Source organism: Zonotrichia albicollis, chromosome 3 (assembly GCF_047830755.1).
Source record: "Zonotrichia albicollis isolate bZonAlb1 chromosome 3, bZonAlb1.hap1, whole genome shotgun sequence".
In the NCBI taxonomy this organism is placed as follows: domain Eukaryota; kingdom Metazoa; phylum Chordata; class Aves; order Passeriformes; family Passerellidae; genus Zonotrichia; species Zonotrichia albicollis.
In genome coordinates, this window is record NC_133821.1 from 15,151,314 (window position 1) to 15,177,900 (window position 26,587).

General features: G+C 45.0%; 1 protein-coding gene across 3 annotated transcripts in view; it reads right to left on the reverse strand.

Moving 5' to 3' along the window:
• Positions 1-26,587, reverse strand: part of STUM (stum, mechanosensory transduction mediator homolog) — a 59,320-nt gene that overhangs the window by 21,208 nt on the left and 11,525 nt on the right. For all 3 annotated transcript variants that reach the window (XM_005488476.4, XM_026794494.2, XM_074536803.1), the window contains exon 2: positions 4,271-4,450. In XM_005488476.4, coding sequence (XP_005488533.1) covers positions 4,271-4,450 — 180 coding nt within the window. The remainder of the gene's footprint in view (positions 1-4,270; positions 4,451-26,587) is intronic.

A 26,587-nucleotide genomic window follows, 5' to 3' on the forward strand; every position in this document is an offset into this window, starting at 1 on the left:
TCCTGGAAAGTTCATTCTGCACAGTGGGCTGATGAAGGTGTGGGCTGGGGACAAGGTGTGCCTGGAGCCAAGGGAGCTGTGCCTGGAAAGCCTTAGGAGGTTGTTTTGCAGTTGGCTTTGGCCAGCTCATTAGCTGTGCTTTGCCTCAGCCCTGTGCATCGTGCCTGCAGAGCTGGTGAGGGCCTCCAGGAGAGCACACTGCAGCAGGGATGCCCAGCCCTTCTTTGGCAGGAGAATTAAGTGCTCCCTAGTTCTACTTTTGCCTTCAGAGAGCAGGTACTTCCCAAAAGAGAGAGGACACTTCCCAAAGCCATCTGGCTGCTTAAAGAAGATATCTCTGGTGTCCAGTGGAGCCAGCTGGCAGCTCATTTAAATTAGCAGAGAGATGCCCTGTGCTGTGGTGCTGCCAAAAGTAATTAAGTGTGACAGCAAAACTGCATTCAGTTATCTTCCTTCCGGGATATTATCCTGATAAAGGGCACCCTAGAGGAGATGAGGGTTGGACAGGACCCCCAGGTCAGTCAGTCTCTTGCTGTGTCCCACCCTGTCCCTGACAGACATGGGTCTACCCACTCTTGGAGTCTTCCTGGGACAGAGAGAGCAGATCCTGCCATGCCACCTCTGCAGCAGTTTGACCTTACTGGAGGAAAAACGTCCTCTAATTTCCACACAGGTCCTTCCTGGTGTTATTCAGGTCTGTCTTAGGCTGAACTGCTGCCCTCTCACATTTACTTGTCCACTGAACACCTTAATTATCAGCATGCTTACTGTCTTACTGGACTCTCCAGGTTTACCACTTGAAGTACAGCCTCCAAAGCTGGCCACAAGCCTCACCACAGCTTTGTGCATGCAGAGAAAGGTGATGGGATCAGAGAAAGCCCTACAAGCCCTGCTCCCATGTGCCTGTGTGGTGTTCATTCCCTCTATAGCAACATGCTGCTTGTGACTCACTGCAGCCACCACGTCCTTCCCTGAAAAACAAGTTGTTCCCTAGTGTGTATTTATGCAGTTGATTAGTCCTTCCTAGAGTCCTGGGCTTGTCCCCACTGAGTAGCACTTTCTGTTTCCAGACCATTTCTTTGGATCTGGGCACTGCCCTCGCTGTGCCTGCCAGGTGTGGCTGGGGAGCCTCTTCTCTAGCCCATCCTCAAGCCACAAATGAAAATACTGAGGAGAGCTGCATTCAGGAGGGACCTTTCCACACACCTCTCTTTATCTCTTCCCAGGTCAGGAAAATCCATTTAGAGGAAAGTCCTCAAGTGCGTTTTCACACAGGCCATGTCCCCCTGGCTCGCTGGTAGGAATGCTGTGTGAGACGGGGTCAGCATCTGAAGGTTAGGAGGGATGGCTGACTGCTGCCACCTCACACAAAATTAATTCCTCTGCCATCCAAGGGAATCCAGCCAGCCTGACACAGCTCACTCTGGACAGACTCACGGTGACTTTGTGGGGGTGATTTTCATTTTCTAAATGCGTGTGAGTCCCTTACTTGATTACTTCTTCCAGGAACTGAAGCATACCTGATTGGACTGTAATTCCTCTCCTTTTTCCCTCATTAAGGACAGCACGCCATTATCCTCAGAGCAGTCTCCCCTTTTCCATGCATGGGAAATAGCACTAGAAGATGAAAAGCTGGAAGGAGCTGTTCAAAAGGCACATGGATGTGGCACTTGGGGAGCATGGCTCGGTGGAGGACACAATGGTGATGGCTTAAGACTTGGACTCAATGATTCTGGAGATTTTTTCCAACCTTAGTGATTTTATGGTTCTGTGGTTGTAACTCCCTCCCAAGCCTCTACCAGCTAACAGAGAGGCAGGCCCAGGGACAAGGAGCCAGGTGAAATGGCTCCATCCCTTAGGGAAAGCCTGAGCAGAGTTCCTGGCCCTCAGCTGCTTCCCACCTTCCTCTTCACTGCTAACCCTCACCAGCTTAGACAGGACCTGCTGTGTCCTGCCTCTAGCCCATCCAAATAGCCTGGCACCCTCACAGGGACACATGGGATCAATAATTTCAAGGCAAGGGGACTTGAGGTGGGCAGTGGTTTCACACTTTTTCAACTCTTTCCCATCTGCACCCAGATTCAAGTTGCAGTGGTGTACTGTTTCTGTTCAGTGCATCCAATGGTTTGCATGCAAACAAAACCCAACCAAAGCAAACTGGGAGTGTTCTTAAATGAAATGTCTTATTCTTACATTAGAAACATGGTTTCCTCCTTATTATTTTTTCTTTCAAATATGATAACAAGAACCAACCACTTTGGGTCTGCCTTTGATACAGGTAAGAGCAACCAGTCACTTCATTCTTTGTTTCAATTAAGGTTTTTGTTTTCTTCTCCATCCACCCAGAGCTGCTGCATTTAGCCACTACTTTCTCTGCGTGGCAAGTAAACTTTAAAGCAGCTATTTAATGAGATGGCAAGAAACTGCCAAGGGCTGCTGCTGGTAAAACATAAGAAATGTTGCCATTCTCTACTGGCACCAGAGGGATGAAATACTGCTGCTGTTCTTGGGCACCTCTTGACGTGAGCATACCCACCACAAATTGTTCATCCATCCTCTGCCTCCCAAACTGATGGAATCCAGCCAGGTGTGGGGAGGAGTGTTTTGGAGATACTTCCAAGCTGTTTGGATTTTCCCAAGAGCGAAACTGGAGAAGACCCTCCCAGTAAGACCCTCCTAAGCACCAACCCCTCTAGCTGGAGAGCAGGGCTTTGGAGCAAAGCAAGGCACAGTTTCAGTGGTGGTTCTCTGTCAGGACAGATGTTTTCCTGGCTCTCCCCACATCTGGACAGTGGAGTCCTGCCAGAGGGCAGGGGCTGCCCCACAGAGGGAGAGCACAAGAGTTGATGATTGTGAACTTATGGTACTACACACAAATCTGGCAGATTCTTGAAGACACATCACACATGTACACCAATTCACAATTTAGCCTCAGAAATGTACATTTGGGAGGAAACTTGGCAAGTGGTTTGCAGGGTAAAGCAAAGAGCAGTACTGACTTCATCCTGAGGAAAGCTTTTGATTTGCACACGCTCAGGTTTTTAATACCCATCATTTGCTCTGCGTGGGGACTGCCTTAACTGAAGCTGGCTCAGAAATTAGCAGGTGGTTTGGTGAGAGGCTTTAACCCCTGGGTTTGGCAGCTGAAAATGTGCACTGGTTTCCTACTTTTTTTTTTTTTTTTTAATTCCAATTTCATCCATTTTGTCTTTGGGAAGGTTTCTGGCAACTTCCCAAGATCCTCTCTCTGCCTCTGTCATGCAGCCACAGATGTCATCAGCAGAGATGACAAAGTGGAGCCTCTTCAAAGCACAAGGCAAAAGCTGCCCATAAAATGGTCTCTGGGAGAAGGGCTTGCTTGGGGAACTGCCTGTCCTGTCAGCCTGGAAGGTCTCAGACCTGTTTGGTTTGAGGGCTTGCCCATCAGCCTCTGGAATGGGAGTGGGGTCTTGCAGATGCCACCAGCACCCTGAGCTCTGTGCTGCTTCTGGCTTTGGAGGTGAGATGAGGCTGTCACCTCCATCCTCTGCACCAGGATACAGGAGATATGGCACAACTTTCACACCAGTGAAAGCCTCTACCAGATGAAAGTTACAGAGCCTGTCTTCTGGACTGGTAATATCTACTAACTCATGGCTTAAATTACAAACATTTGAAAAAGGATTCTTCTTTCCTTGAACTAATGTTTTAGTCAACTCAAAGGGCGTATGGGATGTCGTTCTAGGAGCAGCAAAACACTTCTGGCTCAGCCTGAGAACTTGGTCTGAAACATGAAAAAAATACTCCGAAACAATGGGTAAATATATCCTGGGGAGGAAGAGGAGGGTCCAGGAGAGTCCCCAGGGCTTTTCTGGGGACAGCTGGCCCTGGGAGCAGAAGTGGCCTAGCAAGAAGGTCTCACTAACCACAGATTTGCAGCCAGAGTCGCAAGGGAGAAAGGGCTTTCTTGTTCAAATGGATGTGACCAGGGCAGAAGGGGCTGCAGACAGCAGAGTTCACAGCGCTCCCCCTTCCTGCACATTTCATTTCGTACAAGAACTTCCTGACCCATGTAGGTGGGATGGGAGACTCTCCCAGAGATGTCACAGGGCCCATTCCTACTGCCTCCCAGCAACTTCTCTGCCTACTGTGTTTCTCATGGACTTGCAGAGCCCATCCCATGGCTCTTCCTCTCTACAGTGTGGCCCAGCAGCTCGCAGGGCCATTATCAGGGACACAGCACCACTGCCACGGAGAGAAGCAGTCAGGAGGGCGATCCCACTGCACTTACTTGCCAGGATGACCATGTCCATGCCCCAGAATATGCTCATGATCCAGCCCACCATGACGATGGCCGTGAGGATCTGGATGAGGGCGGCGGCGATGTTGAGCCAGAAGACGCAGCACCGGTGCCGGTCGGGGAGGTCAGTGCGGGCCCCGCAGAGCACGGTGAAGGCCGAGACGAACGTGCCTGGGGACACACAGCAGAACAGCACCCCTGAGAGCCAGGCAGACCCCCTGAGAGCCAGGCAGAACCCCTGAGAGCCAGGCAGCACCCCTAAGAGAGAGCCAGGCTGCCCCTCATGCTCTCACATCACCACCCTCCCCTCAGAGCGCCGCGTTTCCTGCACTCGGACAGCAAGGTGGGATAAGCACTCCTTGGGTATAGCAAAATCATCATTGCCCCCAACGAAAGGAAATTATTGATGTCTGGCTGCATAGCTTTGTGTGAAAAATGGGTATTTTATGGTTGGCTTTTAGCAAATATTGAAATGAATATGGCAAAAGGCAAACCAAACCAGCTGATGCTATAGCAGGGCCCTGCCCACTTCCCAGGGCTTTCTAAATGTTTTGTTTTTAAACTTCACAATAACAAAGAACAAATTTGTATTTTTTTTAAAGGCAGGAAGAGAACAAAATGCTCAAGACTCAAATGAGAGTGGGAAAACTGTCCCCAGGGGCTGGGGCTGCCAGGGGCTCCAACCCTGCAATGGCACAGGGAAGAGAGATGTGTTCCCCCAGGCTCTCACCCCTAGAACCACCCAGAGAGGTGATGTGTGTAGCCATGATATTTTCTGAAAAATCCTTTCCTTAGGATTTTTCTCCTGGGAAGCTGAGAGGCCTCAGGAACAAAATGTAGACAATGGTTATCTGCTGCTGTGGAATGCAACAGGTGGATCTGTTTAGTCTCATAGAGTTGTTTCTAATGAATGGCCAATCACAGTTAACTGGCTTGGACTCTCTGTCTGAGACACAGGCTTTTGTTATCATTCTTGCTTTTCTATTCTTCGCTAGCCTTCTCATGAAATCCTTTCTTCTATTCTTTTAGTATAGTTTTAATATATCATAAAATAATAAATCAAGCCTTCTGAAACATGGAGTCAAATCCATTTCTTCCCTTATCCTAAGACCCCTGTGAACACCATCACAGATGTGGGCAGCAGGAGCCCTTCACCCTCTGGCCAGCTCAGGCTGGCTCTGGCAGACAGACAGACAGACAAGACACACACACAAAAGGAGTGGCATTGCATTTTTGCACACCCAGTCACAGGCTGCTACCTGAGGGCATGTTTTAACCAAGCAGAAGTACTTAAACTTCTTAAAGTGCTAGAGCCAGTGGACCTGGTGTGGCAGCCCTTAGCTCTGCAACTTACAAATCTTGCAACCACACTCCAAACTTCCCAAAATGTTTCGTATGAAGGATCTTGTTGATGTATGAAAATTAAAGCTGGAGAAAAAACCAAAAACCTACACCTCAGCCGCCTTTCACAAAGATTCTTTTTCCTAAATTTATACTCTTGGACAAGGCAGATTTTTTACTTTTAGGTGCTATGTTGTGCTCATGGCTGGCTGAAACTCACAGGTCAGGGAAACCTTGTCTGTCCCACAAGCACCATGAAGAAATACACACTATGGGTAAGGAGCAGAAGAAGCAGTTCCTGGCTCCTCTAAAATATGAGCTGTTGGCCAGGGGGTTCAGGCACCTTTTCTAAGTATGGATTTCAACACCTCTTAGCATTATGAATTGTCTTTAGGTTTTTCTGAAACAAATACAGCATTGCTAAGGTGAGTACCAAGGTGCAATGTTGATTGTATTGGGTAACAGAGTTCTGTGAAGTGCCTTCTTTCATCAGTATCTTGAATTAAAATGACGGTTTCTACAAAAACTGCCTTTTTCCCCTCTTAAAGGATGGAAGCCTGCAAACAGCCTGTAAGATGTGAATGAATGAGCACTCAGTGCACATGAGTGCCTTGTTGAACTCAGGGAAGGTGGGAGGCCCTTGGTTGGACTGAAAACAGGGACAAAACACTCAGTTTACACCCTTGTAGTAAATCTTATCAGACCAAGAGAGCAGAACCATCTGGTTAGAAGCAAAATACCATTTTGTCCTGCACTGCCGGGGAGGTGGAAGAGAGAATCTCTTTCTTTGCTGCCTCTTCCTCAGTGGGTCACAAGGATAACAAGCAGCTGAGATGCCAAAATGCTGGGGAAGGCTGCCTACAGCCTATTTTTAATCTGCCACCCTCTCCAAGCTTCAGTTCCAGCGTTTTCCTAGCACTTCACCAGCTCCTAAAACCTGCTTGTCTTCCTGCTGCTGGCTGGATCCAATTTCTTATTTCACCCCCTCCCTGTGGCCTCTGCCAGAGCTGGGTATGGAGGGGAGTAAGGGATGGTGCTGGGGCAGGGGGAACACAGCCCTGCAGCACAGGGACAAGGGATTCTCATGGATCTTCTGCATGAGAACCACCCCTGGGCTTCCTCCAGCAGGGTTTCATCCCCAAATCCACAAAAACATAAGGCTCTGCAGAGAGGAAAGGGAAAGTCATTATAATCCCAAAGGATGTTGTGTGAGTCTCCCCATAGCTGTCTTTTGCTCTGTGGCATTGTCTTCCACATCTGTTGTGTCCCCTGTGTGGGATTATGTGACATCTCTGCCCTGCTTCACCCACCTTTTTTTTTTTTTTTTTTTTCCTTTATAGTTTATCAAAGCAGAAGGAAGCCTGGAATATTTCCCTCCTGCTTCCTGCAAGTGTTGTCTTCAAATGACACCACAGCACTCTCTGAGATTAAATATGGATTGAGGCAAGATCAGAGGCTGGGTGTTTATGTTTTCCCATCAGGATGCAAAATCTTGCCAAATGGAAATGCCTGTCTCTTTTTAAAATGAAAATCTTCCCCTCTTGCCTAACCTTTAACTCTTCCAAGATGTGCTACAAAGAAAGGTCAAAAATGAGCAATAATTCTTAAACTCCAGCTTCAAATCCTTCCAGTGAAGCTTTTAAGATATTTAGAGCAAGGTGCTGAATTAGCCAATTAATGCCCTAAATACCACGGTGACTAAGATAAAGTCTAGTCCCATTCAGAAAGGAATAAAGCTAACAAAGCATTCAAGTGTCCTCCTCTGGACTGGGAATAGATACAGAAACTGGGATTAAAATCTCCTGAACCTTGGCTTCTGATTCCTCTTCAGGCCACTTTCCTACTCACAGGAGCCAATTCATTTTTCCAGTGTCAGTGCATTTTCTTTGTTACTTATGATGAACCAGCTTTGGGAGCTTGCTGGCATTTTTGAACACAAGACTTTGGCTGTGCCAGCAGGCATAGGATGGAAGCTTTTTCCCTCTACTCCACACATGGTTGAGAATGTGAAGCAGGAGTAAGAGTCTTACATGCTTTTGCCAAAGCAGATGTTTTCTCCTTACTGGTTACACACTGCCAGATATGGAATTATTTGCATCTGGAAAGGGAGAGGTGGAGAGGAGGAGGAGGGGGAGGAGGAGGAAGGCAAGCAAGCTGTATCTGCCTCAGACCTGGGGCACTGAACCATTTCCCTCCCTGACCAGGCATTCAAACACTTGAATCCCTACAGCCTGGAAATCCTAAACGTGGAATGCCAGCTGCTGGGGTGATGTTGGCCAAATAAATCAGCAGTCCCAAAAGGTCTCAGGTTTGTGAGTGCAGCCAGCAATCACAAACCAGTAACTCCACAAGCAGATATAAACTTAACACCCATGCAGTTGTGCCAGTATAACATAAGTAAATTATAGCAAACATTTCTTCCATCTTCCCAATGGAAAAAACACCCAAACTGCAATGAGATCTGGAATTATTCTAAATCATTAGTTGATACAGCCTCTTTGGGGACACAGGGGAGGTGATGGAGATGTCCTGCCCTGTTTTTGATGAGTCTGTTTGTTCAGCCCCTTGCAATCACCTGGCTGAACTGTTAATCTGAAGGCAACAAGGACCAGGGCCAGAGGGCTGGGTGGGAGATGAGGATTGCTTTTCTGGAGCAGCTGGGAGGCAGAAGGTGCAGGCACCATGTGCAGTGAGGCTGTGAGGGGCTGTGACACCCATCCTGCTCTTCAGACTCATCTCACCTGGGGCAGTGTCAGCCAGCTGGGGCACCCACATGGTGCTGGGATAGAAAAAGAGCCCCTGGGGGCCTCTGCTTGCTTTGCCTGTCAGCACAACTGGGGTATTTTTAGACTACACCAGCCTGGTGCTTGTTTCCAGCAGTTTAACCCATTGAACACGAAGGAGATGTGTTATCTGCAGAACAACACAATTAAGTGAAGGGGCAAAGGAGGGGGGTTTGCCCTTTCTCTCCTCTCTGGTCCATTGCCATGTAGGATAAAGTCCCCTCTGATGTCTGCTGGGATCTTGGCAGCCACAGCCTTCCCAAGAGCATCACCTGCTGGTTCCTGGCCTCACAGCCTGCAGAAAAATAGCATGAGAGGGATAGTTTGGGATTTTCTCTTTTAGAGCAAAGCCTCACACCCTGGAAAGGGATCCCCTGGTTTCCTGTTGTTTGAGTCACTCATCCAGGGTGGAGAAAGACATGAGGTCAAGACCATGGCCTGTCCTGAGCAGTCTCCTCTGTGTTATCTCTGAGTGCAGAAGGGAATGTGTTATGGAATACCTTAAGCTGCAGGAGAGAAGTTTTTCCTCTCCTGTTTTTTACAAGAAAGCCCATCCCGGGCACTCCTGCAAGGGCTTTAGTCAGACAGAGCTTGGCACATTTCATGTGGAGCACCAGCTGTGATGGCACCTTCTCAGGAACATCAGAAATGGGAGCCTGGTTGGAGCCGGAGGAAAATGGGCCACTGATGGCCACAATGGAAGTGCAAGTAACCTGAGCATGCAGACAGCATAGTGGGCTTCCCACTGACTGCCAGGCACTGAGACTTCCCAGAAGAAAACATCTCTGATGCAAGGAAATCACATCTGATGAGCTGGTACAGGTGGAGGAACAGCAGAAACCCAAATTACTGCAATCAGGGGCCACAGGTGCAGATGATGACGGTGATTTGATGATGATGATGATGATGATGATTCCCTACCCTACAAAAGCCTGGGAGGAGGTGGGAGTATTCCTTCCTCAAAATCATTGAAGACATTCCCCTGTAGTGCTGGGAGTAAATAAGGCAGTGTTTTGGTGCCTCCTTTCCTGCTCCCAGAGAGGAAAACCAGGGATGCATCACGACTCAGGAGCAAAGCTGCAGGAAGCACACAGCTGGAGGTAAGTACAGGCAAAGATGGGAGCAAAACTGGAGGTGTCTGTGGGAGCAGGGCTGTTGGATCATCACAGGGAGATGTAATTAATGAGTGTGTGCTTTGTGGGAATGAGCTGTGCCTGTATTGTGTCAGGGGAGCGCTCTGTGTGGGGACACGTCTGCTGCGCGCCTTTCAGTTTTCTTAAGTAAAATGATTATTAGCTGTCATTAAACAGTGCTGGCAGGTTTGTGAGGCAGATGTGCTGAAAATTCATGAGATGTGCAGGCTCTTGCTGGTGTGAGTCAGAAGAAGCTGTGCAGGAACGGTTATAAGGACTGCACTCCTTGCCTTGGTATAAAAGTGAATATAGTGGCTATTGGTCAAGGCATCCTTGGCCCGCAGTGTCATGAACTTGTTTTTATACTCTAGTTAGGGCTGTAAAGAGTCATTTTGGGAGTGGAGGCTTATTGTAAATGCAGGCAACCCCAGCAAGGGGAGAGAATGATGTATCTGACTGCATGTTCTCAGAAGGCTAATTTATTACTTTCTTGTACTGTATTATATTAAGGAATACTATACTATACTAAAGAATGCAGAAAAGATGCTTACTGAATGCTAAAAAGATAATAATGAAAACTCGTGACTCTTTCCAGAGTCCCAACAGCTTGGCCCCAGTTGGCCAAAGAGTGAAAACAACTCACAGCAGAATCCAATGAAACAATCACCTGTGGGTAAACAATCTCCAAACACTTTCTACATGAGCATAACACAGGAGAAGCAAATGAGATAAGAATTGTTTTCCTTTTTCTCTGAGGCTTCTCAACTTCCCAGGAGAAAAATCCTGGGCGAAGGGATTTTTTCAGAGAATGTGAATGCCACACTTGGTTCCTCAGTCTCAGCAACCAGAATCCCACAGATTGAGATCTGCCAGGAGGGGACATGGTGACACCTTGGTGCAAATGCCAGATCCCCTGGACAGCTGTGTGGGCAGGGACAGCAGGAGCCCAAGGGTAGGAGAGGGAGAGGAGAAGGGGAAGGAGGAGAGAGTGGAGGCAGCAAACGTGACAGAACCTAGATGTTGCCATGGAGAGCAGCTCATGAATTTTTTTCTTCCATGGCCTGCTATTAAAAATGTTTTGTTTAGCTTCTGCCAGCACATTGTTTTTATTTTCCCCTTCCACATCCAAAGGACATCCAGAGGGAATTTTTGGCTCCCTCCATTCCCTTTGGCCTTGCTGTGGACAAAAATATACAGTGACAAGGGAGAGCTGGCAATCCTTGTCTCTACAGGGTTTGTTCCAAGTCCTGAGCCTGCAGAAGGCAGGCTGTGTATGGGATGAGCTCTCTGCTTTCCCTACACATGTAGAAAATGACCAGCACATCCCAAAGCACTGTGTGCCCATGGCTGATCCCAGGTTTCCCAGCACCTGGCTGTAGCTCCAGCACTGAGCTCTGCATCTGTTTGTGATCAGGAGCTTTGTGTCATGTGGTCAGAGCACACTTGACAGTGTTTGTGTAGCTTCCACAGAAGGCAGCCCACGTGCAAGTAAGACAGCAGTGCTTTTGCATCAAAATGAGATTTTTCTCGTATTTAATGCTCTAGAAAAAGTTAACTCTTCCAAAATGCAGGGGTTTTTTAACTAAAACTTCAAAACTTGACTGCAACAAGCTTTCACAGACTTCCAAGGCTAAAAATACACAGCAAAATCTTAAATTACGTGGAGGGGGGGCTGCATGAAGGTGAAGTGACTTACTAAAGCTTTAATTATACATGGACCGATCCAAATTATTTTTACTCTGCAGCACTGCAATGTTTTGAACACTTAAAAGCAGCCACCCATAAATAGTGAGATTGAAGCACAGCTTGTTCCACTGCCAGACATTCCACAATCCTTGGGTGAAGTTTTCCAGTCCAGTCCTATGGTTTAATTCTGTTGACTGGATGCATAAAATTAAGGGTGTGCTTGGAGTATTTGAGACTGGAGAATTTCTGCTGAACAGCAAATGCAAGGCCCCAAATAATCCAGGGTGGTGGAGCAAACCTCAGAATTCTGCCAGGACTTGCTGAATTGTCTTTGCAAGTTACACCTGCTTGATTCCCAGAGTTTTTAAAAAAAAAAATTTCTACTGGATAAATGATGTGGTCCCAGAACCACCAATGGCATTTTTGCATCATGCTTTACAACAGTGTGAGCCACTGCAGAGAGCATGTGGTGTCCCAGAAGTGGGGGGGAGTGTTGCTGCAGGGACAGGAAATAGAGGGAATGGGAAAGCTGTAAAGAGTAATACCTACCACCTACAGCCAAGGAATATGAATTGCTGGAGATAGATAAGCTCATCAAAGTCCCTCAGAAGTGGATGACAGCCCATCTGCATGTCAGACAAGGAATGAGGAGCCAGGGAGGCTGAGGGAGCTGCCACTGGTTTCACATTGTGAAAACAGCCGAGGCACTGCAGCCTCGCTCCTGCTTGGTGCTTGCTTTTTTTCTTTACTAATGGAATGGAGGGAAGATTTTTAATTAATTTACATCCTTATTAAGTGTGCCAGCATTGAAAGAATTAATGCAACTGGCTTCCAATTATAACAAACATAAAGGAGAATGAAAGGCATGACTGCTGTTTACAGCACAGGAAGCTTTGCTGAGAGCTCATCTGACCCAAGTGGAGTCATTCCTGCTGCTCTATAACTTTAGCAGCAATTTAAAAGCTCTTTTTTTTTTTTTTTTAATGGAATCAGCTCTGCTGCTGATTTCTCTCCGTCTGCTGCCATGCAGGACTTGACTTTCTGTATTTATACTGTCTATGATTAAATCAGTACTATCCCACCTTGTGTCCCCTTCTCCTGCTGGGAGCAGTGGTGTGGATGCTCTGCCATGGCTCTCCTAGTCCCAAGCTGCTCTGCACCCACCCACTGCAGGAGCCTGGGACTTACATGGGAGAGAACCCAAGGAGCCAGAAATAATCATCCACTAAACCATCTCTTATTTTTAACACTCTCTTTAAGACTCTGCTCCTATTCACAGAAATTAATTTTCTGTTTCCTTGGTGTACATCCAGAAACAAACCTCAAGCCACTCTGTTTTGTGCTGTTGATACAGAAATAATTTGAATCTGGCTTTTCACCCAAACTTGACCAACCTGGAAGCCTCAACAGCAGAATGTCTGGGGAGAGCCCCTCCTCATTTCAGAGAGGCCATGAAACCTCCTGCAAGAAAAGCTTTCTGGCTTTCTGATCCCTCCAGTTTCTAAAGGATGCTGGAAGTAAAAGCTGTGTTGTCACTGTCATATTTTCTGAAAAATCCCTTCACCAGGATTTCTTCTCCTGAGAAACTGAAATCCTCAGAGAGGAATGAAAACAATAATTATCTGATTGCTTCTCCTGTGTTTTGCTGCTTTGCAATGTGGTCTGGAGATTGTTTATCCCACAGGTGGTTGTTTGATTGGTTTCATGTGAATTGTTTTGACTTAATGACCAATCACAGCCAGCTGTGTTGGGACTCTGGAAGCAGTCAGGAGTTTTCATGATCATTCTTTGTAACCTTCTGTCTGTGTCCTTCTCTATTCTTTAGTATAGTTTAGTATAGCATTCTATAATATAATATAATACAATACTATAAAAGAATAAATTAGCCTTTTAAGAACATGGATTCTCAACTCCTCCTTTGTCCTGGGGACCCAGCAAATACCACACTGTGTAACAGCAGAAGCATAATGAGGAAAAGCCTCTGGATTCTAATGAACTTTCACACAAGCTCTTGCCAATTATACAGTGATGAACTGAAGTTTATTCTTAATTGTCTGTGCCACAGGAAGCTCTTTCTTGTCAGGCACAGAGCAGGAGGAGGGCAGGCAGGATCCTGCAGCTCCCACACGAGTTTAAGTCTGCTGGGTGAAGCCACACCAAAGGCTCACTCCTCTCCCTGCCCTGCCCTCCTCAGGTTCATCAAATGCCATCAGCAGCCATCTCAGGGAGCTCTCATGGAGCAGAGGGACAGCAGCAGGCCAGGGGCAGTGCAGGCTCTCTGCCCCCAGCCCTGCAGCTACAGCTCCAGGTGAGCTCTGAGCTGCTCTGCCTCCTCTGTCCCTCTCATCAGTGCCTTGAGATGGATTTAGCCCTTTGAGGCTCCCTAGGAGGATCTGCTCTGCTCGTGGAAGGATGGATTAACTACTTGCAAGATTCACTGAGCAGTGGCTCTGAGCTTGCTGTGATACCCTGGAGCCCTTAGCTGTGAAGACAAATCATGTTAATTAGGGACTAGCAAGACACAAGACAGAATTAATCTTATTAGAAACTTAGATGGGGATGCAGAGCAATTAGAGGTTATTCTACTGAACAAGGCAGCTGAAATGGCAGAGTAATAAATTGCATCAGCCTCCAAAATCACCTCAAAGTACAAGCTATCTTTTAAGGACTAGAGGAATGTAAAACAAAGCTGACATAAATGTTCAGAGATTTGCAGTGATAAGTGTGCAGGAGATAACAAAAACATCCTTTCATCTTTTTTTCTTTATCCAGAAAACTCAGTGCACACATTTTATGAGCCAAAGTGTCTCAAGCAGGGACAAACAGGACATAAGAGAATTGCACTCTGTAGCTAAGTGATGTGTGTGGTGCTGTACCCAGGAGTCCGGAATATGATTTGTGAGACCAGGACTCCATCCTGGATTTACAGCTGCTTGCTAAGTAATTCTGATGCTATAACCTGATTCTTATAATGCCAAAGTAACATTATTAAGGTGTTAATTTAGAGAGTCTGTCAGGAAATTTACTGTCTAGCCTGATGGGGGCTATATCCTTGTTGCTCTGTTCAGTGCTGCCATTAGTCAAATAGTGACCAAGTCTTGCTTTTAAAGGACACTTTTCATAAAACCACTACTCTTAGATGAAAGGTAAAGCACTTTACCTACTAAAGCCATTGCTGTTTTGCTGATGTACATAGCATCCAATATATTTAGGAGATGGTGCTTTACACTCTAAGTTTGGCTTTGGTACCTTCAGATGATTCAGACACTTTACAAACAAAAATCTCATTTTGTGTTCGTTTACTTGGCTGAGAATATCTAGATGCTTTATCCTATTCAGCAAAACCATTAGGGAGCATTTTCAACAACACCTGCAGCTTTTCCATCCCTTTTAACTGGAATTTCCCACACTGCCATCCCTGACCAGCATGATGGCAATGATCACCCCTGACTGAACCTGATGGGATCTGCAGAAGAGCAGTGTGGGGTGAGGAGGACAAGGATACACTCAGAGCAGAGCTGCAACAACACACAGCCTCCTTGCTGAGGGTGCTGTAATTCTCCTGTGGACAAGCTCTGGAGTCTTCCCCAGCGATTTTAGCTCCCCTTGGAAAAGCCCCAGGCAGGCCAACACAAGCAAATCTATTCTGGCAGGATGGAAATGAGCTGTGCTACCTTGTGCCTGACATCACCCCAGCCCAGGCTCCATAAACAGTGCAAGCTGGAGTGACCCCTGACTCCACAGATTCTGTGGATATGAGCACCAGCCAAGACAAATGAATCCAGCCCAGACAGAACAGTTTTCTAAAAGGAAGATTTCTGATTAGGATGGAGAAAATGTGGATGTTATGGAGGCTGGTGCATGTGTCAGCAGCAGCAGGTGTCCTGTGATGCTGTGGAGAAGGACCTGAGCAACCTGCTCTGCTTTAACCCACTTGCAGGAAGGACTAAGTGACCCCCAGAAGCCTCTTCCAGTCCCAGCTATTCCATGGTATTTCTTTACTCCACACGAAGCTTGGCTGATCTCCCTGGTTTCCTTTCCCCAGAGCTGTGTCCTTCTGCCACCATATCTGACAGCCCTTGAACACAGGCCTCTTCTTGATTTCTCAATTTATTTTTGAAAAGCTGCTCTGGTTCTAAAATGTCAAGTGCAATTACTCTCAGAGCAATCAGAAAACTTGCTTGTGAGTTGCTGATCACACCAAAACAGGTGAGCCTCAAGCTGTGCATGCTCCTGTCACACAGCTCAGGCAGCCTCTGTGGGGAGATGCAAATACTGCTTTCTGCAGAAGTGCTGTCCTTCTTGAGAAGAAATACTTACTTGGATAAAATCATGATTTCTGCAGGGACTAGTCCTCTTCTGTCTGAGAGCAAAGCTAAAGGAAATGCCAGAGCTGAGCTGAGCAGGTCACAAACACAGATGAGTACTTGTGTTCAAATGCCAGGTTATCCACAAACACTTAATGCTCCTTGGCCATCTGGATGTGTCCAGCAAGGCCTGCAGAGGCACAGCCCTGTAAATGTGCTTGTGAGGTTTTATATGTGATCTTTTCATCTGAATTCTCTGCTCCTCCCATCACTTGGAGCTCTTGTGTTCCCAGTTTGCAGCAAATAGCACTTGATTTACACCTATTTCTGTCCAAGGACTTACTTTTCCTCTACCAAATACTTTCCAACTAGCTGCTGGTCAGCACTAGGTAAAAATGAATGTGGTTTTTTTTGTAGATGTCACAAAGAACTGAGCTCCCAACATCACAATAGAGCACAGAATGATTTTGTGTAAAATACAAAAAATAATACCTCTGTGTACAGTGACTCAAGGACCTCATTTGCTGGAGGCTAGAGGAGATTTATATGAAGTGAGAAAAAAGGTTAAACAGAGAAAAAAGGTTATACAGAGAAACTTGAAATTAACATGGTTACATCCCACCTCTTCTTTTTTTTTTTTTTAAATTCTGACCTGGAACAGGTTACAATGAGGTTGGGCACAATGGTATCATGGTTCAACACTCCTATGCAGGACTGTTGGAAGCACTTCTCTCACTGTGGAAAGACTTCTAAATGTCCTTTCCAGAAGTCACCCTGGGGGCAGCAGACCAACCACAACACCTGACACTGACATTGCAATGCAAGACTCCTCAATGTGAACAAAGATGCCGTTTCTCTGCTTCTGTACATCCCCCAGTTTGGCTGACTGGAGTTCACTAGGGTCAATTTTCCATTGTGTTTTCTAAGCAAGGATGATTTTTGGGGAGTACCAGTCCTGCTGAGGAAAGGGAATTCACATTTGCCACTTGAGTACTAGCCAGGACCAGGCTTCAGGTAGAAAGCAGTGTGTCACGGACATATTTTGTGAAAAATCCTTTTGTTAGGATCTTTTCTCCTGAGAAGCTGAGAGGTCTCAGGAACAAAATGTAAACAATTATTATCTGCTGCTGTGCAATGCAACAGGTGCATCTGTGATTGGGCTCATGTGGTTGTTTTTAATTAATGGCCAATCGCAGTCCAGCTGTCTCGGACTCTCTGGTCAGTCACAAGATTTTATCATCATTCCATTCTTTTCTATTCCTTTCAAGCCTTCCGATGACATCCTTTTTTCTATTCTTTAGTATAGTTTTAATATATAATTCTCTTTTAATATAATATGTATCATAAAATATTAAATCAGCCTTCTGAAACATGGAGTCAAGATTCTCACCCCTTCCCTTGTCCTGGGACCCCTGTGAACAGCACCACAGCAGTGTTTGCACACCACAAGATTCTCCCTGGGCCAAAGAGCTCTTTCTGCAGCTCCTGACTATCCCCAAAGCTCCTCCTCCCATATTTTCTTGGGAATCGGGTACTGTGGCTCCCTGGGGCAGCTCAAAAAGCTTCATCACCCCCCCCCCCTCACCAAGGACTGCCTTTTGCACCTTGCATGGCTCCCCCAGTTCAGGCCTCTGAACCAGAGAATTTAATTTCCTTGGAAAGAAGGAGTGGCCATAGAAAGAAAACACTTTCAAGAAGGCCAGGCACAACTGAGGGACCATCCATCTAAGCTTTATTCATTCCTCTGTTGTTTTACTTTTCTTTCTGCCAAAAATTACTTCTGTATTGGACCAGATTCATCCCTGACACAAATCCACTGACTGCCAGAGTTACACCAGGGATTAATTTGGCTCACCAGGGCCTGACCTGATCTTGGCAGCAGTTCTGAAGTGCAAACTGCAGAAATACAGGACTTTTAAATAATAATCACAGGCCATGGCAAACAGCATCCACCTGCTGCTCGGTGTGAGGTTGATAAATTCAAGCACAGGCAGCATGGATACATCCTTAAGCAGAATTAGAAATTGTAGAAAATGGATTCTTGTGCATACATGTTCTCATTTACTTTTAGCCAGTCTGTTGAGCTGTGTGAGGAGCAGGCTCTGCTCAGCAGATGGTGTTGCTCTCCTTGCTCCCCAGCTGGCTTCCTGGTGATCGTGGCAGGTTCTTTGGGCTTGCCTTGTGCCCAGCAGCTGTACAGCTGTGAGATTCATTGCCCAGCCCCTGGGACCCTCCAGCTGTAATGGCAGCTGTGGTTTCAGCTCATTATCCCACCTGCACTCACTGTATCAGCATTCACACCACAACATGAATTCAGTTTATGGCACTGCACAGCTGAAGCTAAGGGGAGGTCTGCACTCTACCCCACTGTAGAAAGAGGTTTCTTACAATCTCCTGCCTCAGCAGAGTTGTGTCAGTCATGCAGCTTCACTTGTCACTCCAGCTCCCCATACCGACTTCCTTCCTCCCTTGCTTTGTCTTGGAAATGTTGCAACATTTCCTGAATTTCCCTTCTCTCACAAATGAGGTTTCTGTCCTCTCTGCTGGAACAGTTCTCACCAAGGTCTGCAGAGAGTGTGGAGGAGTGTCAGGACCTGTGCTTGTTTCTGTTCCTGGCTCTGGCCTGCACCAGGGCTCTCTGGCATCTGCATTCTGCCTCCAGCCATGTCCTCAGCATCTCTCACTCTGATGCCATCCTTCTCTTCCCATTTCACAGAGATACTGACTCAGCCTCTGCAATCCCCTTTCTCTGCTCCCTCCATATCCTGCCCGCTTTAAACTTCACCTGCACACAAGCCTTTGTGTGCCATCTCCATTGCTTTGCCAGTGACTCAACTCCTGCATTTCTTTAGGACACTTCTCCCATATCCTGCCCACTCCTTGTGCTCTCTTGTCACCATGATATTTTCTGAAAAATCCTCTTTGCCCAGGATTTTCTCCTGGGAAGCTGAGAAGCCTCAGAGAGGAATGAAAACAATAATGATCTGATTGCTGCTCCTGTGTTTGCTGCTTTGGAATTGGACATTGTTTACCAACAGGTGAATGTCTGGTTCCCTGTGAATTGTTTTTAATCAATGACCAATCACCATCAGCAGTGTTGGACTCTGAGAAGCCAGTCATGGATTTTTATTATTCAAACCAGTCATGGGTTTTTATTATTCATTCTTGTGAAGCCTTCTGATGTATCCTTTCTCTTTCTATAGTATAGTTTTAGTATAGCATTCTTTAATATAATATAAAATAATAAATCAGCCTTCCGAGAACTTGGAGTCAGATTCTCGTCTCTCACCTCATCCTGGGGACCCCCACAAACACCACAGTCTGCTTGGACATCCTCTCCTCTTAATGAAGATGGCAAAGTCAAACTCAATTTCTTTGCACAGTGGATGTTTCTTACTGATGACACCACCAGCCACCTTTCCAACAATCTGGCTTGCAAGGAAGTAGAAAAGGAGGATAATTATGTATTTCATTCCTCTTTCTCCTTTCCCCGTGCAGTCAGGTCACTCCAAATTCTATTTAGTTTTCTTCTTTCTCATAAAATTAATTTTTTTTCCTTCTTATATTCACCTGCTCCCCAGCCAGAGTTCCCTTTCACATGCCACAACAAATGCTTTTCCCTCTAAGGCTTGGCTTTCAGAGCTGGTGAAAACCTGTCATTGTTTTCATTTACAGACATCCTGCAACACAAATACTCTACCTTGAATTAGGGATTTGTCCTAGATCCTGTGTGACACAAGGTAACTTCTGTAACAATTTATTTCTGTAGTTAACCAATGTCCTAGTCTATATTAGGAATCTAGAACGGCTGCATCAGTTAAACCACGGCTGTATCATTTTATTTTTATTTATATATGCTTTTCTTGCACATGTAGGTACCGGCAGTTCTGACCACCAAAAATCAGGCAGCAAAACTTTCTCCTGCCCAAAATTCAGTCATAGTGCTCCTTGCCACACTACTCCTGTGTGCTCTGAAAGCACAGACCCCTGATATTCTGCTGCACATCTCGATGTTCTCCTACTTAGGGATTCCTTACTCTTCTCTGCTAATCCCTACAGGTGTCTGAAGTGTATTTCTACAGTCATTATAACTTCCTACACTTAAGCATTAAATTACTCCACATTTCTAGCTAAAATAATTCATTTTTTTTAATTTTAGTGATTAAAAGCGTAGCACTTTTTCTTCTCTCACATTTTACAAAATGAGATTTCTAGTACAGTCCTGTAGAAAAGCAGCAATCTGACACATCAGAGATATTCTGCTCTCTTTTATTGTGCCTTGTCTGCACTGAAAAAAAAATAAACACGTATTTTTTGCTGTGCTATACAGAACAATCTGATAGCAGAGGCCTGTTATTGTCATTCAAAGGAGCATTTGTTTAACCAGATGCGCTCATGAAAAATTATCTTAAATTTTACAATTAGTGTTTTTCAGAGAAAAGTGTCTGTCCCATGAAAAATCCAAAGACACTGATGCACCCAGACCACAACACACAGCAGCTGCATCTTACTCCTTTTCTTGGAGATGGATTGGAATAGCAGCTTGTGTGGGATGGTGTTCACAGGGGTCTTAGGATGAGGGAAGAGACAAGGATCTGACTCCATGCTTCAGAAGGTTTGATTTATTATTTTATGATATATATTACATTAAAACTATACTAAAATAATAGAAGAAAAGGTTTCCTCAGAAGGCCAGCTAAGAATAGAATAGGAAAGAATGATAACAAAGGTTTGTGGCTTGGCACTCTTGTCTGAGCCAGCTGGGCTGTGACTGGCCATTAATTACAAACAGCCAACATGGGCCAATCCCAGATGCACCTGTTGCATTCCACAGCAGCAGATAATCAATGTTTACATTTTGTTCCTGAGGCCTTTCAGCTTCTCAGGAGGAAAAATCCTAAGGAAAGGATTTTTCATAAAAGATGTCTGCAACACTTGTGACTGGGCAAAATTGTGGTCATGGGTGGGCCTGGGCTGTAGGTGAAATAGATCAGCCTAAATGTGTTGTTCATGAAACCACAGGGAACTCAAGGCTGCAGTGCTCCCCTGCAAGAGACTAGAACTTTTTAGTTCTTTTTAGAACTAAAGGGCTTTTCAGAAATCTTTGCATTCACCTTTGCAATTAGCTCTGTACTCTTCTCAGTCATGGCATCTGACAGAAAACACAGCCAGATTTGGGGTGGGAAGAGGACTGGATGGAGTGAAAATTGTGATTGATTCCCCTTGGTATTCTTTGAATTAATATTGATAAAAACACAGAAGAAAGATAAAAGAAAAGAACAATACAAAGGTGCAAGTACCACTGGTGGGGTAGGAAATTCCCTGTGGCATTCATATTCTCTGAAAAAATACTTTGCCCGGGATTTTCTCCTGGGAAGCTGAAAAGCCTAAGGGAAAAAGGAAAACAATTCTTATCTCATTTGCTTCTCCTGTGTTTTGCTCCTTTGGAATGTGTTTGGAGCTTGTTTACCCACAAGTGATTGTTTCATTGGATTCTGGTGTGAGTTGTTTTCACTCTTTGGCCAATTGGAGCCAAGCTTTGTTGGGACTCTTTCCAGAGTCACGAGTTTTCATTATTATCTTTTTAGCCTTCTATAAGTATCCTTTCCGTATTCTTTAGTATAGTTTTAGTATAGTATTCTTTAATATAATAGAGTATTATAAAGTAATAAATCAGCCTTCTTATAAGATGGAGTCCTCCTCATCATTCCTTCCTTTGTCTGTGGCCCTGCATTTATGAAAATTCCCTGAATCTTAGACCACCTTGAGGATGACAGAAGTACCTGGAGAAGGTGCAGGTGCACTTGCTGACGTGTTGGCTGGCTGCACAAGGCAGAACCTGTGTGGAGCTGTGGGGAAATTCAGCCTCATCATTCCCAGACAAATGACAAATCATACAAGGCAGGCACAGTGTGCACCATCCATGGGAAACATCCCATTTCTGGATCTGGCATTAAGGCAATACAAGTCTATCAGAAAAGTGCTTTTTATTTTCCTGTTAGTGGAAATTAACAGCTGAGCCAAACTGCTCAGCAGGGAGAGAGCACAAACATAATTCTTACCCTTCTCAAACGTCTGGCCCTAAACTATTTATAATCCTTCAAAAATGTTTTTTAACATATGCAAGTAACTGCATCTATTTTTCTACTTATTCTGTTTTAAACATACTGTCTCTTCTCTCATAATGTCCATACTGACCAAGGGCAGCACTTCAATTAGTTCCCTTTATTTTAGCATATCATAAGTTATAATGATACCCCAGTGTATGTCTGTGTAATTACATATGGCAATGTTCTTTTCCTTCTGTTGAAGAATGATAGAAGGAAGGCAGAGAAACCAGAGCATGAACCTTTGAAAACACTTTGGCACCAAATTCCTACTGAAATCAAGGAATTCCAGGCTAAACCATGCCTCAGGCCATAGTGAAGGAGCCATCAGGTTGTTCAATTAAATTCTGGCTTTCCTACTTAAGCCTTGCTGCCCTCCATGGGTTTTGGCTATAATGAAATACAAAGAATAAAATTACAAGTATGGACCAGAAAATAAGCATTACAGGATATTAAGGGATGTTCACCTGAAATGTCTTTCCCATGCTGTCATATTTCTTCCTGCTTTAGCAATGCTAATGACATCTCATGAGGATTTTTATCACTTGAGGAGAGCAGAACTGATCCAACAGTGTCCTGTCAAGTGTTTATGCTGTGCAGCTCTTTTAGAACTTCATAGGCTGAAGAGGAACAGTGGCCAGGCAATTAATCTCTTCTTAGGATAGGCAATAAACCTGTATCAGAGTCAACAGAAGGGAACCCTTCTCTGTGTCACAGCAGGTTCAGTGCAAAGTCCTTCCAGAGCTGTCCTGGCTTTAACCTTGGCTTTGCACTGAGTTTTTGGATGGTTTTCTCTGCTTTTTCTTGATGTGAGTTGCTGTAATCTCCAGCCAAGATCAAGGGACAAACACTGATGGTAGAATTGCCACAATCAATGGATAGGTCAGTGTCCCAGGAGTCAGAAGAGTGAGAAGGGAAACGTTTCTATATCAGTCATCCCACGCATGGACCAGAGCCAGGCACCATCCTAGCTGGCTGGGGTGAAGTGAGGAGAGGCAGTAGCCAATTCTCAAGAGTCCCCTGGGATCACCTGTCAGCCGCACTGGTAAACTGAGCAGTTCTCAGTGCTACTGATACAGAGCATGCAAGGACCCCTCTCATGTTTTCCATCCCTTAGATAATGTATGAAGGAAAGGAACATTGTGAGCACCCAGCATATCCCCCAGGGAAGGGATCTGAACATCACCATGAGCACAGCTGAGAGAACATGTGCTCAAGGTGTTCCAGGGTCAGTAAAGCCCTCATGATTTGCAGGCTGGGCTGAGGAGGGATGCCAAGGAGAGCAGTGTGGTATTTTCTGAGATTCCCATCATTGGAAGGAAAGAATGATGACTCTGACTCCATGTTCTTAGAAGGCTAATTTATTATTTTATGATCTATATTATATTAAAGAATGCTATCCTAAAGCAGTACTAAAGAATACAGAAAGGGTACTTACAGAAGGCTAAAAGGTAATAATGAAAACTCGTGACTCTCTCCAGAGTCTGACACAGCTTGGCCCCAGCTGGCCAAAGAGCCAAACCAATTTACAGCAGAAACCAATGAAACAATCACCTGTGGGTAAACGCTCTCCAAACACATTCTAAAGCAGCAAAACCCAGGAGAAGCAAATCCGATAATTACTGTTTTCATTTTTCCCTGAGGCTTTTCAGCTTCCCAGAAGAAGAATCCCGGCAAAGGGATTTTTCCAGAAAATATGATGGTGACAGAGCAGGACAGAAACTGGTGATGTGCTGTGCTGAGCTGCCCATGGCTGGCTGCCACAGCTACTCTCTCACTCCCCTTCCCTTCCAAAAAGCAGAGGGGGAAAATAAGATTAAAAAAGTTTGTAGGTAAACATAAAGAACAGCAGGATCACTCACCAGTTATTGTCAAAGGTGAAACAGACTGCACTTGGGGAAAACCAATTTATTGCCAATTAAATTAAGTTTGGATAGTGAGAAACAAAACATGACCCTTTCCCCTTAATTTTCTCTCCATTCCCAGGTGGAGTTCTTCTTCACCTTTCACTTCACTCTCTCATTCCTGATTTCTCTTCCTTGGCCCCACTCTGAACAGTGCAGGATGGATGGGGGAGTGACAGAGGATTTGTGGTCAGTTCATAAACTTCCCTTCTGCCACTCCTTCCTCTTGATGCTTTCCCCCTGTTCTGGTTCAGCCAGTTGCTCCACAACTGGGGGAAATTGTGCCCTAGCACAAACTTTGGGGGAAATCTGCCCCAGCAGGAGCTCTCCACAAACTCCATTCCTGACAGGAGTTCTGTTCCAGCATGGATTCTCCATGCACATCTCTCTGGGATGTTCTCATAGATGTAAGAATCACAGTATCACACACTTTGGGAAAGAGCTGCACTCTGTCATGATGGAAATTAGAGAAATTACACGGTTTTGTGTTGTGCACTCATAAGAAAGAGAGGAGGTCTGAGTTTCAGAAATGCACAAATTCCATGAGACACAGCAGGTGTGAATGCATTGGGAGACAGCACTGAGGTCAGAACTACTTCAGTTCTTGTAAGGATGAGATGAGATCCAGAAAGATGTGTGGGCAATGCCGGAAGTGTTCTGAATCTATTGAAGCAAATGCCTGATTCTGCAAACCAGATAATGGGTAGCTTTTATCTGACCTAACTTCTGATATCTGCAAGGGAAGTGTCTTGATCTGAGCCACTTACCCTCTGGAGGCAAAAAAAATAAATAAATAAAAAGAAATTGAGGCCCCCAGAGGGTATGATTGACTTAACCTAGTTTAAAGAGATGAGTCACATGCTGATAGTGCCTCATTCCTCCTCTCACTTTATCAAGGCAACCAACTCAGGTGCACAGGCTACATGAACCCCATCTCATCTGCCCAATAAATACCTTTGCCATTAATCTGTTTGGATTAAATTTTACTAATAAAATTTCTCCTGCTCTGGTGCATCAGCCAGCTAATCAGCTCCTTTAGGAGGAGCTCTTCCTGCAGGCCAGTAGGATTTTACTCTGTGCACTACAGATGTTCCTCTGAAACTTCTGGTGCTGACAGAGCGAGGAGTTTGTTCTGCAGGACTCCTGTGCCCTCAGTGCAGAAAACAGCCCTGTTACTATGGCTACAGGAGGATGGCAGAACCTAAACTCTGCTTTATGGTAATACCCATGCACCTATTTTTAAATAATATTTTTACTGCTCATCCCTGTTGATGAGAAGTAAAGAGGAGTTCTTTGTTCTGATTATTACAGTTTATCAAATTGACCTTGTTGTTGCCTGAAGGCTTTGCAATGCTGATGAAATGCTCTTGCAACAGCAGGAAGGCATCTAAATTTGATGTTTCTAGCTCTTTTCATTTTGCTTTTCTTCTGGAGGGTATCTTTTTCCAACATGACAGTGTTTGCAGGGCTCAGATGAGCCCTGTTGCTAAGAAACAAGTCCCAACTGTGCCTTTAAAACTCTGTCTTTAAACATACAACTCAAGAAAATGTTTTTCTTTTCATTACACTGTATTGTGTGTTTTTATTAGGACTTCTTTTCACTTGGATCTGACTCTTGAGGTTACATTCCTATCACACAGTCTTCTGGGAGAGGACCTTTTCTTTTTCCATTGTCTCTACAGTGCCACGGTCACCTGCATAGCTGCATAAATAATATATTTTAAAATAGGTATCATTTAAAGTAAGGCCCCATTTTGTGCACAGTTGCGGAAGAAACACAGAGCCTCCTTACTGCAAATATTGGTTAATACTAAACTACAAAGCACAGAATAAATCAGTGATCTTGCAAGAGCACTTGTGCTCATCTGTACTTGCCTGGCTTTGGACTTTGGTGTGGGTTTTCTTTTGCCATATACTGACTAAAGCATGCTGAAGCCCCTCATGTGTGTGCATGAGAGTTTGTGATCACAGAAACATGGGAGGGAGTAACCAGCAGGTCCAAACTAAAAACTGCTTTGCCCACCCTCCCTATTCACTGTTTTCATTCAGCACAGACATCCCTCCTCTCAATGAACACCAAGTCCAAGAGTGATGGAAATAGCTCATTAATATCAGTTTTCCTGGAAGAGGTTAATGGAACTAAAGTTTGGCTGCAATATTTGAGGTGGTAAATTGAAAGAAATCTGTGTAAATTCTCTCAGCAGTTTTGCCACTGTCTTCCTGGACAATCTGGATATTTCCCCTGAACTCTCCACTCAGATTACAGATAGTATTAAGTGTATGAAATACACTTTTCCTTCGTATCATAATCATATCATATCATTCCCTTCTGGTCCATTATAGGGCTTGAGTGTATTCTGCACCTTACAGTGCTCCTGAAATAATGATGCTACTGAAATAATCCCTATGTGGCACTTGGGGATGTTGTTTAGAGCTGGCTGTGATGGGTTAATGATTGGACTCAATGATCTTAAAGGTCTTTTTCAGCCTAAATGATGCTATGATTTTGTGAAAACACTACTTGATTAGCTGCTTGGCACTTCTCACACCTGTAAATAGTGAACTTCTCAGGAAAGACTTAAATCACAGCCACTGGAGTAAGCTATCATGTCATTTAGATATCATTCCTTTTACAAAATGTACTGATGAACATTTACTAGTGTGTGATGGATTGTCATAAATATTTAAAAAAACCCACATTTGTAAGGGAGAAAGCAGATTAAGTTTTATGATACAGCATAAACCAGATTTTTGGCTTTGGCTGCTGGCTAATTTGGGAAATACAATTTGTAGTGAGTGTCCAGCTTGGTACTGCAACTTGGGAAGAGTCTTCCCAGGCTGAAAGGGCAAAGAGCTCAGCTCTGCAATGCTTCTTTACAGTAAATAATACTTACTCACAGGAGGAACCTCATGGGGCCAGCTCAGTGTTACTAGAGCTGAAAAGGTGAGCAGGGGTGAAATAAAATAGTTGTAAGGCTCAACACCACGTTGCTCTGTAAGTTGTGGGTTCTCAGCTCTGAGAAAGGAGTTGTCAGAATGTCCCAGCT